This window comes from Telopea speciosissima, chromosome 9, assembly GCF_018873765.1.
Source record: "Telopea speciosissima isolate NSW1024214 ecotype Mountain lineage chromosome 9, Tspe_v1, whole genome shotgun sequence".
In the NCBI taxonomy this organism is placed as follows: domain Eukaryota; kingdom Viridiplantae; phylum Streptophyta; class Magnoliopsida; order Proteales; family Proteaceae; genus Telopea; species Telopea speciosissima.
This window is the reverse complement of record NC_057924.1, coordinates 44,323,521-44,337,448: the sequence shown is the minus strand read 5'-3', so window position 1 is coordinate 44,337,448 and position 13,928 is coordinate 44,323,521. Positions and strand designations below refer to the sequence as shown.

Genomic DNA, 13,928 nt, shown 5'->3' with positions numbered 1-13,928 from the left:
TCGGCTTCGGCATCCCTTCCCAAGGTCAGCCCAACCAGCACCCTATGTTACCACTGTGCTACCACCAGTCCTATTAACTGAAGGGCCAACAGACATCACCTGTCCTAGTGACCTAATGAGCCAACTAATCGAGCAATGCCCCTCAGGACATTGGCCTCACACATTTGTGGTATCCAACACCTTAACCCCTGTTGGTAAGGGTTCGTAGTACGGGTAGTGATAAACCCTTGCCGCATGTTTCTATATGACATTGTATGAGTTGAGTGGTTTCGTCTGCATCCTATTCTACGGGCCACCATACTTCTCATTTCCAAGCCGGCTGTGACATCTAATCATCTAATCTAGCAATTCTAATTATGAAGTGTATAGTGCTCCCGCATCCCATACTACGGTACACCATACCTTTCATTTCCAAACCAAATACGATATCTAGTCTAACGATTTCAATAATATGCCTTTCATCATAACATAGCATCTCAACATTTTCATTCACAGTTCCAAAATTTTAAGACAAGATTTAAAGGAAATGAAATAACACATTCATTTATAATAAGATAACACACAGTAGAATTACACCTACATGAATGACATATTCCCACTCACCTTGACAAACTCTTGCTTGTTCGATTGATTGTCAATTCTCAATCGCACTCCAAAACTCTTCGTCGAACGAATTGTTATAGCCTAAGGTTAATTGAAACAAACCAAATATTAGCAGTGATTTAAATGCCCATGGAGTCCATGGCTACCCTTGGTCTAAGGTTTAAACCAAGGCCAAACTCAAATCTGAGATGACAACAACAGTGGTCGATCCAATTGACCAGAGGGATCGACCAGTTATGCTGGCAGCAGAAAAATTGAGGGGTTTTGTTGGATTTACATACATTTTTCACACCATTAAGCTTCAAGTGATAGTTTGAAGGGTTCCCACATGATTTGGTCAAGGTTTCACCCAAAAGATTTGCACTGGTTGATTGGACTTGTTGATCCAATCAACCCGAGTGAATCAAAATGTTACCAAAAGTGGTAACAAGGCTGGAAAGTCATGGGTTTCTAGTTAATTTACACAAATGGCCTTCTAAATGATGTCTTAGACCATACGGTGGTTTGGGTTCAGATCTGTTCTCAAGGTTCTAGCAGTGGGAGGCAATCGACCTGACACTGTATAGCCCGAGGAATTAGATGTCCTTTGAGGATTTGGCTTATTTTTACTCAAAGTGAGTTGGGATTCATGATCAGCAAACACATTCACTATCCATTTTGACCCAATTTCATGGTCTTGTGAATAGATCCAACATGCATGATGGACTTGATTCATGTTTCATCAAAACCATCATGCATGGCTGTGCTTGATTCCTAACATGCACCAACTTTACTTAAAACAGTATGGAATAGATGTAATTATGCCATTACAATACTAGGATTAGATTAATTTGGCTTAGATTGAACATGCATGCATAGGAATGAGTTCTATCTTATAAACCAATGGTTGAACTCATTAATTACATGTTTAATTAGACATTTACATGGCTGCAACTTAGCATACATGACAAGTTCAAGTTCTGGAAATTTAAAGGAAGCAATCAAAGAGGGGTTTGGGCTTGCATGCATGGGGGTTTGGGTCCAATCTATGAGATTCAGATTTAGGGAGCATAAGCTGACATTTTAAATAAGTTAAACATCAATAACATTTGAATTTTGATGTGTTTCATGTTCTGGAACCTTAAAGAAAGAAATCAAAGAGAAACTTGGGTTGCATGCTTGATTGGGTTCCTAAGCTTATACATGTGGAGAATCACCATGGGGTCTAAGGGAAATTAACAATTGACCATGAATCTATGAAGATCAGAACCCACATAAGGTTTTCATGTTCTAAAACTTTAAAGAAAAGAATTTACAGCAAGAGATTGGGTTGCATGTTCATGGGTTTGGGTTCTTATGATTGAATGCATGAAAGATTGAGCATGGGGTTTAAGAGGTTGACAATCTGAACTATAAAAGGGCAAGAATAAGAACTTCAAGAGAGGTTTCATGTTTTGAAATTTTAAAGAAATACAAACAGTAAGAAGGTTGGGCTGTATGCTTAAGGATTGGGTTCCCAAGCTCATACATATGAAGGATTTAACATGGAGGCCAAGAGATTGGTAAATCTATGGCTTAAACTTCTGAAATGATACAAATCAGAATCAACAAGGGTTCATGAGAAGGGAAAATCGTGGTGTTAGGGTTTTATCTTAGAATTTCCAAAGCTAAGAAGGTTCCCAGCCTTCCTCCTCTTTCTCTTCTTCTTCTTTTCCTTCCTTCTCCTCTCCCTCTCAAGGATTTCTTTTGGCTGAAGAAATGAGTTTCAGAAATAAGGGTTGGGTTTATATAGAGGGAACTTAGGGTCTATTTGACTATGGTTCCATTGGATAAAATTGATTATTTGCCCAATTCTTGTGTACACGGGCCGATTCACGGGTCCCGTTCAACCCATCGTCGGGGGGTAATACTTCTAACGTACATTTGGGACATGGGGAGAATTTCCCTGATGCCGGATACCAGACCCCACACTCCTGGGATGCAAATTATCCAATACAACAGCACTAGTCGATCGAACTGATTGATCCAGATCAACCAGTGTGGATCGACCAGAGGCAGCAACAGCAGGAAAATTTGGGCTTGAAGTGGAATTTCAGCTCGCTTGGAGGTAGAATTGGAAAATGATTTCTTCTAACAAAATTAATTCCTATAAGACTAGTTTCTAAAAAATAAAAAATCAAGGAAATCGAGGTTTAAATGGTGGAGTTATGTCGTTTTAACTAAACATGGCTCAATCTGTTAGAATAGAAGAATTCAATCCATGACAACAACTTGATGTGGAATTCCAGATCACCTGGAGACAGAATTGGACAATGGTTCCTTCTAATAAAATTAAGCTCTATGAATCTAGTTTCTAAAAAAATTGTAATCAAAGAAAATAATGTTCGAATGATGAAGTTATACCATTTTAATTAAACAGGGGTCAATTTTCCAGAGTAGCAGAATTTGACTTTCGAGTTGGGATTTAACATGCATGTATGGAATTGAGTTTTCATCATGACATGTGAGGGTTTGGATGATCCAATCCCAACCTAGGCTAGAACTTAATCATAACCCTAGTTAGATCTCAAATCAAAACAGGCTAAAAGCACTTTGTTGTTTTGTGTCAGATCAACCATAGGCCAAGGCCTTCGCATGATCACTCACCTACACGCTTCTTAGACATAATGTATCATGTATTTGGGTAGGGCCTTAGCAATCAAGGGGTGATACCTACTTTAGGCTGTATATTTGGTGGTGAACTGTACAGTTGCAAGGAGTTGGTGTTTGCCTTCTTAACGGTATGTAGGATCTTACTACCGGGCTTACATCATTCATCTTGATCACTGGGCTGATGTACCACAAGGCACCAGCAGGTATGGGTTCGGGTTCCGTACCTATATCCAAAAATTCAAATTAACCCGGATTTTTGGGCACGGGTATAATAGCATGTGATTCCATTGGCTGGATGTATCAAAATCTAGTGTGCGTTCACTCACCTAAATAGAGTTCAAAGACCTCATTAGATCGAATGGCTACTAGAAAGCCACGAATCTCAAACTCAAACTGAAAGCCTGGGATTTAAGCTCGCTGGGCACACCATCATTGATGTAGAAGATGCTCACGCTTCATTTGTTGCATACAAAATTTTTGGTATGCTACGTTGCACTGGAATGTCACGATGATTGAGTGAAGCGTTCGTACAGTGCACCAATAGGAGATATTGTATTACTGGCTCAGAAGGACCCTGCTCTTCGGAGCTTGCGTCAAGAACAGTGCTGAGATCTAAACATCATTAATCGACCTACAATCTAGAGGCCAGATCAGACAATCGTAGGTCCAACTTCCAGACGTGACAAGCCCCATGTCACGAGAATTTATTTAAACTTGTTTAGCCATAACTTGGCCATTTTAAGTTCAAATTTAGTGATTCAAGTTGCGGTCTACTCACAAGAACGAACATAACACTGGAATTAGGGCTGCAATAGGGTCGGGTTGGGCCGGGCTTTATAGAACTCTAGCCCAACCCTAAGTCCCCTTAGCTTGGCCCAGGCCCGACCCTGACTTAGGGTCAAAAAAATCCAACTCTGACCCACCCTTAGGGTTGGGCCGGGCTGACCCTGATTGGCCCTGATCATGGGAAGAAGGAAGGAAATGCATGGTCTGGAACAGGCCGAGGAGAAAATTATCAATTTTTAAAGTAACACTATAATAATATGTATTATATCACTTATTTTTTTAAAATTAAAAAATATAGAGAAAAGAAGATAAAATGGTAGAAAAAGGTGGGCGGCGTTCTAGAAAGAAAGACGAAAGTTATTGTGATTTAAAAGATGAAGATGAAAGAAGTTGATCTTGTCCGGACATCAAACATGTCTAGATGTGAGGACAAAATCCCAAGCGTTCCTAGTTTTAACGTGTCCCTATCACTATCCTTGTTAATAAAGCTTATCTATTGCCACAATAAAGTGTTGCACGCCTGGTTCGGCTCGCCAACATGTGGCGGTCACATGATGTTTGACTCTTCCCCCCCACCCCCACCCCCACCCCAAAAATAAATTGAAGGCATGATACCATGGTTTGGTATCTTTTGACGCAGTCACATACGTCATAAAAACTAGAAATACGCATTCCACCCGTCTATCTTTTCTTCCTCCCCAAGTCATTCCGCTCCTTATCATGTATAAATAATGCCCCATCTCACTCACTCTCGTCTATCTCAACTGCTAGTGGTGGTGTTCCAAATGATGGGAGTGATGAGAGAAAGCTGGTTTATTTTAACTGTGATATTATCCATTTTGGCTGTGTGGTGGGGATGGAAGGTGTTGGAATGGATATGGTGGAAGCCTAAGAAGCTGGAGAAGCTTCTCAAGGAACAAGGCATCAAAGTCCCTCCATATAATTTATTGTTTGGTGACATGAAAGAGAACCAGAGGATGTTTGAGGAAGCTAAGTCAAAGCCCATGAACTTATCCCATGATATTGTTTCACGTGTGTTACCCTTTCATCTTCAAACAATACAGAAGTTCGGTATGTGTTGCCTCTAATTCTTCTCTCTGCAAATATATTTCACTATTTGCTATCTTGAGATAGCCCCATTATACACAGTTGGTGGGGTATGAGAACTTTTTTTATATTTTTAATTGTGAAAAAAGAGAATTAATTGTTGATAAATGTAAATTTGAAAATACAGGTAAAAACTCTGCCTTTTGGTTTGGAACAAATCCAAGATTGTATATCATGGATCCTGACCTCATAAGGGACATTATGAGCAACAAGTTTGGTCACTTTGCAAAGATCAAAGGAAATAGACTCTTACGGTATTTTTTGAGTGGACTTGCAACCTATGAGGGTGAGAAATGGGCCAAACACAGAAGGATTATAAATCCTGCCTTTCATATGGAAAAACTAAAGGTTGGTTCTATATCTTTGACAATTCTTTCTAATCTTATTACTTTTATCGTGATGCTCATAGAGTTTCTCTTCTTCTTCTTCTTCTTCTTCTTTGTGATCTGGTAAAGAAAATGTTGTCGGCATTTTATACAAGCAGTAATGAGATGATCAGCAAATGGGAGAAATTGGTTACACTGGAAGGGCGTTGTGAATTGGATGTGTGGCCAGAACTCCAAAATTTAACAGGGGATGTCATCTCTAGGGCAGCATTTGGTAGCTCCTACGAAGAAGGTAGACAGATATTCAAATTGCAAGATGAGCAAGGCGAGCTCGTCGTTCAGGCTTTACAGACTGCATTCATCCCTGGTTTTAGGTACAATCTTTGCCCTTGCCCCATTGAGCATTACTAGCAACAAACCAATATTCAATAGCTCCATGTGTGTAGAAGAAGTTTTTCTTAGATACCCTACCTTCTTGTGGAAAAATGGGGCAATTACTATCACTCTCCTACACTTAGCCTATATTTACGAAAACACCCATACCTTAAATTTCTTTTCTGATGCTCCCTTGCTTTTAAACTTTTTCATCTCCTTCTCTCCTCATTTTTTTAAATACCCCCTTCCTTTTCACTTAGTAACTTGCTAATCTATTTATCCATCTTAGTGAGTGGCTCACAAGTTGTTTTTACTGAACCAAGAAAGAACCAACCGGTTAACAAATTTTTAACAAGTTTGTTTTTACCCATGGTTTTAGTGTAAGGTATCGAAACGGATATTGGTACCTTGCAAAACCGATATGATACTGTTATGGTATCGACTTGGATCGGTTGTAACAGACAAAATTACTCTTGAATCTTCTTAAAAAAATGAGTTTTCTGAAAATTTTACCCCTCGTCCGTACCGTGCTATCGACATAGTATCGATATCGATGACTAGCAAAACCGGTACGTATCACCTGATACGGATGATACGATACTGATACTTAGAATCATTCTTTTACCGAACAAAGAAAGAAAAGCATTGGCATTTCAACACTTCTCCCACTAACAAAGTAGTTCTTCCCCTTATGTATTTTAATGCGATTAAATTATTATTTTTTTGGTTGAATTAAATTTAAATGCATTAGCACTTACTTAAGGACATATGACAATTTATCCATTTTTTTTTTTTCTTTTGTCTCATCCATCATCATGAATTTAGTAATTGATGGTAGGATCGGTATTGGGATGGGATCAGAATCGGTCTCAACCGTATTGGGATGGGATCGGTGGTACATTCAATAAGGTAGCAACAAGACCTTTTAGGGATTAAAAGATAGGGAAAAGGATTGCCACTTGGTCGCGTAGCGCGGCGTGCACCTGCACCCAGACACAGTAATGAACGAAATACCGATGCACCCGCTCGACCCGATGGAAAGGAAGGGCAATCTCGGTACCTGCTCCCAGACACAGTTACTAGGTGAAAAGGGAGGGCAATCTGGGTATTTAAAAACATGAGGGGAGGAGGAGATGTAAAAGTTTAAAAGCAAGGGAGTATCAGAAAAAAAGTTTAAACTAGGGGAGTTTTAGTAAATATAGGCTAAGTGTAGGATAGTATTAGTAATTGCCCCAGAAAAATATGGTTAATGTGTGCATGAAGTATGACATTGATAGATCATAAATCATCAATATATACTTCAAATCATGAATTTGTTCATTTCTGCACCAAAACAGAAGGTGAAAGTTATCAAGATTAAAAATTTTGATTCTTGCCCTAACAAAGATTATGTGACAGTTTGCTGCCAACAAAAAGGAACAAAAGAATGAAAGAAATTAACAATGAGGTGCGAGATCTTTTAATGGGCATCATCAACAAAAGACAAGAGGCTATGAAGGTTGGAGAAGCCAACAATGATGACTTGTTAGGCTTGTTACTTGAATCCAACTATAATGAAATTCAAGAAAATAAAAACAAGAAGAATGTTGGGATGACCATCGACGAGGTCATCAAAGAGTGTAAGCTCTTCTACTTTGCAGGGCAGGAAACAACATCTGTTCTCCTTGTTTGGACAATGATTGTATTAAGTATGCATCCGGAATGGCAAGGGCGTGCGAGGGACGAAGTCTTACAAGTCTTTGGGAAGAACAAACCGAATTTTGATGGACTAAATCACCTCAAAACTGTGAGAACTCACTTTCTCATCAGTCTTAGACACATAGAGTCTACTGAATTCAGAACATAGTTTTTCTAACCTTTCTGTTCTTATTGCAGGTAACCATGATTCTGTATGAGGTTCTTAGATTATATCCACCAGTGTTATTTCTTAATCGGTGTACATACAAGAACATAAAACTAGGAGAAGTATCTTTGCCCCCTGGAATACAGCTAATGTTACCTATACTCCTCCTTCAACATGATCATGAAGTATGGGGTGAAGATGCAGAAGAATTCAAACCAGAGAGATTTGCAGAAGGAATCTCAAAGGCCACAAAGAATAAAGTCGCATTTTTTCCATTTGGTTGGGGCCCTCGAATTTGCATTGGGCAGAACTTCGCGATAACAGAAGCAAAGATGGCTTTAGCAATGATTCTACAACGATTTGATTTTGAACTTTCTCCATCTTATACTCATGCTCCTACCTCTGTAATAACTCTTCATCCACAATATGGTGCTCAAATCATATTACATAAACTGTAGAATCTTCTTTATAATCATCATTTCTTGGTGATCTATCATTAGAAACTTATTATTGTGAGTTATTTTCATAGTTTAATGTGTTGTGTACCAAATTTTCCATGTGTACATGTGATGAAGACATTGGTGGAAGGCATTAAATGCCAACCACCAACATCCATCCACTATCTCCCCTCAACCCCTTTCAACGTCCCATTATTTTTGTTTTTCTTGAAATACCAAAGAGCCGTTGGCTCTCTATTTCTCTTCCCCTATCCGCTCTTTTACCTCCTACCAAAAAAAAAAAAAAGGGCTCTTTTTTTCTCCTCTTTAAATATGTTTTAGGGAAAAGTTTTCATACACGGTTGTGTAAACCATATGTAAGAGGGTGGGAGTTTCAAGACATTAATTAATGGGAGGGGATTTATGACTTTTCCAACTCTTTGTGAGAGACCCTTTCACTTTTCCCCTATGTTTTATCTAGTAGTTGAAAGGGAGATTTGCTACTACTTTCATCTTTGGTTGTGCTTGAAGTCCCATTGAGAGTGTTAGAGGGATGAAGAACACCACCAACAACACAAAGCTGCTCATCCTCGACCCTTCGCTCCACAAGCAAGCAGGTTCTCACCGTGTATGCATTCTCGCTTTCGTTACCTTCTTTACATTCGTATTCCTTCTAACCCTAATTAACACTAGGGATTCCATCATCTCCACCTCCTCCCACGTCGCCGATACTAATGTCCAACCCAGGCTACCCACAACCATCGCAGACGCCCTCCTCCACTACGCTTCCAATTCGAACACCACTGGAAAAATGACTGCTTTGGAACTCAAATCCATCACCAAAGCCCTCCATAACTGCCCTTCCACTCCCTGCAATTTTTTAGTATTCGGTCTAACCCATGAGTTCTAGCTCTGGAAAGCCCTAAATCACAATGGTCGTACTATGATCCAGCTCTGGTCACTGCCTCCTATCATTGTTGCGCCCAAATGTGACCCCCTTAGTCGTTGTGCCTTCTTGTTGCAGCCTCTCTATCGCAGGTAAGTTCAAGTAGCAGGGGGATGGTAAGGTAAGGGAAGGGAAGGGGAAGGGGAAGGGGAAGGGGGTATGAAGTTTGCGCTTCCCTAAGGGCAAAATGGTAAGCTCACACCCCATTAGGGGTATATTTATCATTTTAAGGCATCAATGGCCAACACATTAGCAACTAACGGAAATGCTCTAACAGATGGGGGCTGAGTGTAACAAGTACACTAAACTCAGGAGTGCCGGGTGTATATTTTTAAGACACAGGGGGTCGCTTTATATTTAGTACAAACCTCAGAGGGTGACAGTGTAATTTTTCCTAAAATAAAAGATGGCAATGGAAATTGGGTGGCAGTGGAGGCGGTTCGGTTTTTCTCAGACGTGTTTACTTCTCAAGGAAGCCAACAGGATGAGGATCTGCTTCATCTGATTCTTAGGTTGGTAACTGATGAGGAGAATGAGTATTTATTGGCGTCTCCAACTCTGGAAGAGGTTAAGCATGCAGCCTTTTATCTGTCTATGGATAGTGCTCCTGGCCTTGATGGCTTCTCGGGTTACTTTTTCACTTCATGCTGGGTGGTAGTAAGTGGTGATGTTTGGGTTGCAGTCAAGGATTTTTTGTGGGTGGCTTCCTCCCAAGGAGTTACACTTCGGCTAACCTGGTTCTTATTCCAAAGAAAGAAAACCCTGAGGTAATGGCTGACTTTCGTCCTCTTAGCTTATGCAATTTCTCTTATAAAATTGTTGCAAAAATTATTTCTTTGAGATTATCTATCATTTTGCCTGCTATTATTTCGGAAGAGCAAGGTGCATTTGTGCAGGGGCGCTATATCTATGATAATATAGCGTTGGCTAAGGAAGTGGCTCATGACATTAATAGGAAAACTCGTGGAGGTAATGTCAATTCAAAATTGGATATGGCTAAGGCTTATGATCATTTTGAATGGGAATTTCTGTATAAGGTGTTGGAAAAATTTGGCTTTTCAGCGAATTAGATTGGGTTGATCAAGAAAACGGTGGAGAATTGTTGGTTCTCAGTGGTTTTAAATGGGGGGCCCAATGGGTTTTTCAAGTCCACTAGGGGGGTTCGCTAGGGTGATCTTCTTTCCCCTTCCCTCTTTATTATTGCAGAGGAGGTTCTTAGCAGGGGTTTAAGAACTTTATTTACTGAAGGCAGGGTGGAATTTTATAATTTGCCAAGGGGGTGCCCTGGAATTTCACACAGCCTGTTCACTGATTACACCATTATTTTCACGAAAGGGTCAGAGATCTTTGAAACAAATTTGTGGATTTATTAGTAGATATGAGGAATTTTCAGGGTAGCTTGTTAATATGCAAAAGAGCTATTTTGTGGTGGGTGCTAAAGCTGAGGAGAGCAAGTGTCGTATAATAGAGTCTGTTACAGGCTTTACTAGAAAGGATCTGTCGATTACTTATTTGGGTACACCATGTGAGGATCTGTCCTCCTGGAGAACCGCGTGCTTTCGGAACATTTTCGGATGGGGGATTTGTGTTATGCTCCTCGATTGGAGAGAGAGAAGGAATGCGTCTTCTCAAGGGTATATTAATTTATTAGGGGATGGGGTTCATACAATTAAATGAAATGGAGTCGCCACTAAGGATTAGGGCCTAGGACCCATTGGTGTAACCTGTTGAAGGGCTATGGGACTTCGTTTGGTCTGGTCAAAGATTCGGGATAAGTGGTCAGGTTACGAGAGTGGGAAGGTGTTAGGTACCCGCGTCGCCTAGGTAAACCGATCTTTCTACTAGATACTTATTTTTGAATATTCTTCCTTTATGAATTTCCTATACCAACATCCAAGGCTACTATGTACACTACAAAGGAATACTTAAAGGACTACATTGTGCTGAAATAAAAAATTAACGATAAAAACGAGTACCTGTACGCCTTACCCAATGCAATTACGAAAATACAATGTGAAAGACGTGCCTCGGCTCAGGTGGAGACAAATGACTGACATTATCCTTTTTTGGATAGAGTAACGGCTTACGATGATTAAGTTGATCTTTGTCGGACAGAGTAACGGCGTCGGGTATTGAGGGGGACTCTGTTGGATAGAGTAACGACATTGGATATTGAAATGGGAAACTACTTTGGCAGAGTAACGGTGTTAGGTAGTGAAATGGGAAATACTTCAGTAGAGTAACGACGTCGAGTAGTTATGGGAGTGGGGCACTCGGCTCTCGGGCATAATAACTAGGCCATAAGGACTTTTCTAGGATTGGGTACGAAGGGGGTTGAAAACTCGGGCTTGGATTGGCAGACTTCGGACAGAGGGACTAGGCTTAGCTTGGAAGCTAGGAGTTGGGGGGACCCCGGGACAAGGGAAACAGGGCTTCGGGAAGAGAAACGGGCAGAGGTTTGGAGCCTAGGAGCTCCCCCTCTCTTTGGGAACTTGGGATGTGGATATGAGAGGTGGAGGGGGCTATTTATAGGCAAAAATCACGTCTGGCAGCGCCGCGGTGAAATCTACGGCGCCGTCGGGGTGAAAAAAAAGAAAATCAACTTTTTTTGGGGTCTGCGGTGCCGCCCCACAGGGCTGCGGCACTGCTGTTGTCCGGGAAGGTGAGCAGTACCTCCTTTAGCACTAAGTAATTTTATAAATTATTTTTAGGGATATGGAGGGGTGATATGGCTCGTGTGCGGGGGGAGAAGTCCTTTGGGGGACGTTGTTAGTCATTCGTGTCCGATTGTCATCATTGCTGGGGGTGGTGACGAAATTCAGCATCTACACGCCGCTATATGCTGGTCATCTCAGAGTTCATTTCTTTGATGATTTTTTGGCAAGAATGCGAAAGAAGGTTGCAAGTTGGAAAGGGAAACTTTTTCCCTCAAGGGGGGAGAGTTATTCGTCTTAAACATGTGCTTTCCTCTATCCCCCCATCCATATTGTTTCTACTTTTGACATTCCTAAGGTGGTTATTAGGAAATTTAATAGCATTTGCGCCGATTTTCTGTTAGGGAGTTCAGAGTGGGGTAAATGCCATCTCTGGGTGGGTTCGATGAAGATGACTCGTCCGATATATGAGGGGGGGCTTGGGAGTTCGTTGCATTGAGGATATCAGTAGCGCTTTGCGATTGAAGGGGTTATGGCATATTTTGACAAAGAAGTCTTTGTGGGTTTCTTTCTTTAAGGACAAATTCTTAAAGAATGAGCACCTTCTATTGGCAGCGGTGAGGCGGGTGGGTACGGTCTCATGGAGAAGGACGCTATTGCAAAAAGACTTGCTCTTTGCAAAGTCGTGGTAGCTTCTTGGTTCAGACGATGTTAATTTCTGGCTAGATAATTGGTCAGGGAGTGGTCCGCTTATTGATCATTTTGACGGGGCCATCCATTTAAATTTGGATACCGGTGTTAGAGACACTATTAATTTGGATGGTTCTTGGAATAGAGAGGTGGTGGATCAAATAGATTCATCGGATGTCTGTGATAGGATCCTGGGAAGCAACTTTTCTTTGTTGGCCAGGGAAGACAGGCTGGTGTGGCTTTCGGTGGCGGATGGAAGGTGTTCCACTAAGGCTCTTTGGAATGAAATTCGCCCGATCTCAATGATCAAGGATTATGCCAAATGGTTTTGGAACTGATCTCTTCCTTCAAAAATTGGTTTTTTTTTTCTTGGAAAATCGTGTTTGGTGGCATTCCCACTGATGATGCTCTAAGGGCATTGGGGCTTCCCCTAGCATCCAAATGTTCTTATTGTGCAAGCCCTAGGTGTGAATCGGTTTCTCATGTTTTGGTGTTGGGTAGGACTGCTGATAAAGTGTGGAGGTTTTTTTCTGCCTTCTTTGGGGTGGAGTTGGTTCCTCTTCAGGATGTGAGGAGCAAAATTTTATTGTGGAAGGGTCATGCCTCTTGGGAAAATCTATTTGGCTGGATCACTGGCATCATTCCTTCTTTAATTATTTGGGAATTATGGAAGGAAAGGAATAATAGGAGGCATAATGAGAGGAGCCGACTTGCCAGTGTTATCATAGAACAATCTACCAAGTTAGTTTGTAGTGAATCCTATTCATGTATGGTCTAATTTTCTACATGATGCATTAAGTAGGCTGATAGGACATAAAAGGTCACCCTTGATATAACCGATATACCTATCGTTCATGACAACGAACCATGAGTACGTGGTTCCTTTGATATACTAGGGGAATAGATCAGTTAGACTCAAAATGATCAAACTAGTGCCATTTTTGAGTATCCAATATACCCCACATCACACTAGTGACCATCCTCCCTTATGATTCTAAGACCGTAAAGTAAATATCAAGGGGTGTGACTTAGCCGCGAATTACCCATGACTACACATAGGGTCCAATGACTAAACCACGTGGTTGAGTGTTTTTCATGCATTGTGTGTGTGTGCAATGAGTGTAGTGCAGAAGCAGGTATCATTTCATCTCAGAGTGTCCACTGGGAACATCCTTGTCGCCTAATTTCACTTTGAACTCTCTTGTCCAGGAAGCGGCCATTATTCGATCTCAAAGTACTTATTATGATGTGTCTCACCTCCCCGGGGGTAGAAACACAACAGGGAGTACCTTCGTCGTTTGATTTCACTCCGAGTACGATGCATGATGTAGTTAGTACAATGATACAAACAAGATTATCAAACAAGCATATTGTCAAACAATCCAATATGTGAGAGAATATTTGTATTTAAAACAAAAGCAGCATCTAGTGAAAGCTTGACCATAAACTTTCCCCAGCGGAGTCGCCACTGTAGAGTACTAAACAGAAAACACACACCGCAAACGGATGCGGACTGGATCCTCCCCCCGC

At 41.0% G+C, this 13,928-nt stretch overlaps 1 protein-coding gene across 5 annotated transcripts in view; it reads left to right on the top strand.

The window, feature by feature from the left end:
- The first annotated feature begins 4,808 nt into the window (after positions 1-4,808).
- The window catches only part of LOC122639699 (cytochrome P450 CYP72A219-like), a 99,885-nt gene continuing 90,765 nt past the window's right edge, over positions 4,809-13,928 (top strand). For 2 of the 5 annotated variants that reach the window (XM_043832610.1, XM_043832608.1), the window contains exons 1-2: positions 4,851-5,091; positions 5,255-5,475. In XM_043832610.1, the coding sequence (XP_043688545.1) occupies positions 4,980-5,091; positions 5,255-5,475 (333 nt within the window). In that variant the 5' untranslated portion in view covers positions 4,851-4,979. Of the gene's footprint in view, positions 5,092-5,254; positions 5,476-5,582; positions 5,828-7,226; positions 7,615-7,703; positions 8,217-13,928 lie in introns of those variants that run through there. The other 3 variants (XM_043832609.1, XM_043832607.1, XM_043832604.1) reach the window with 2 other exon arrangements.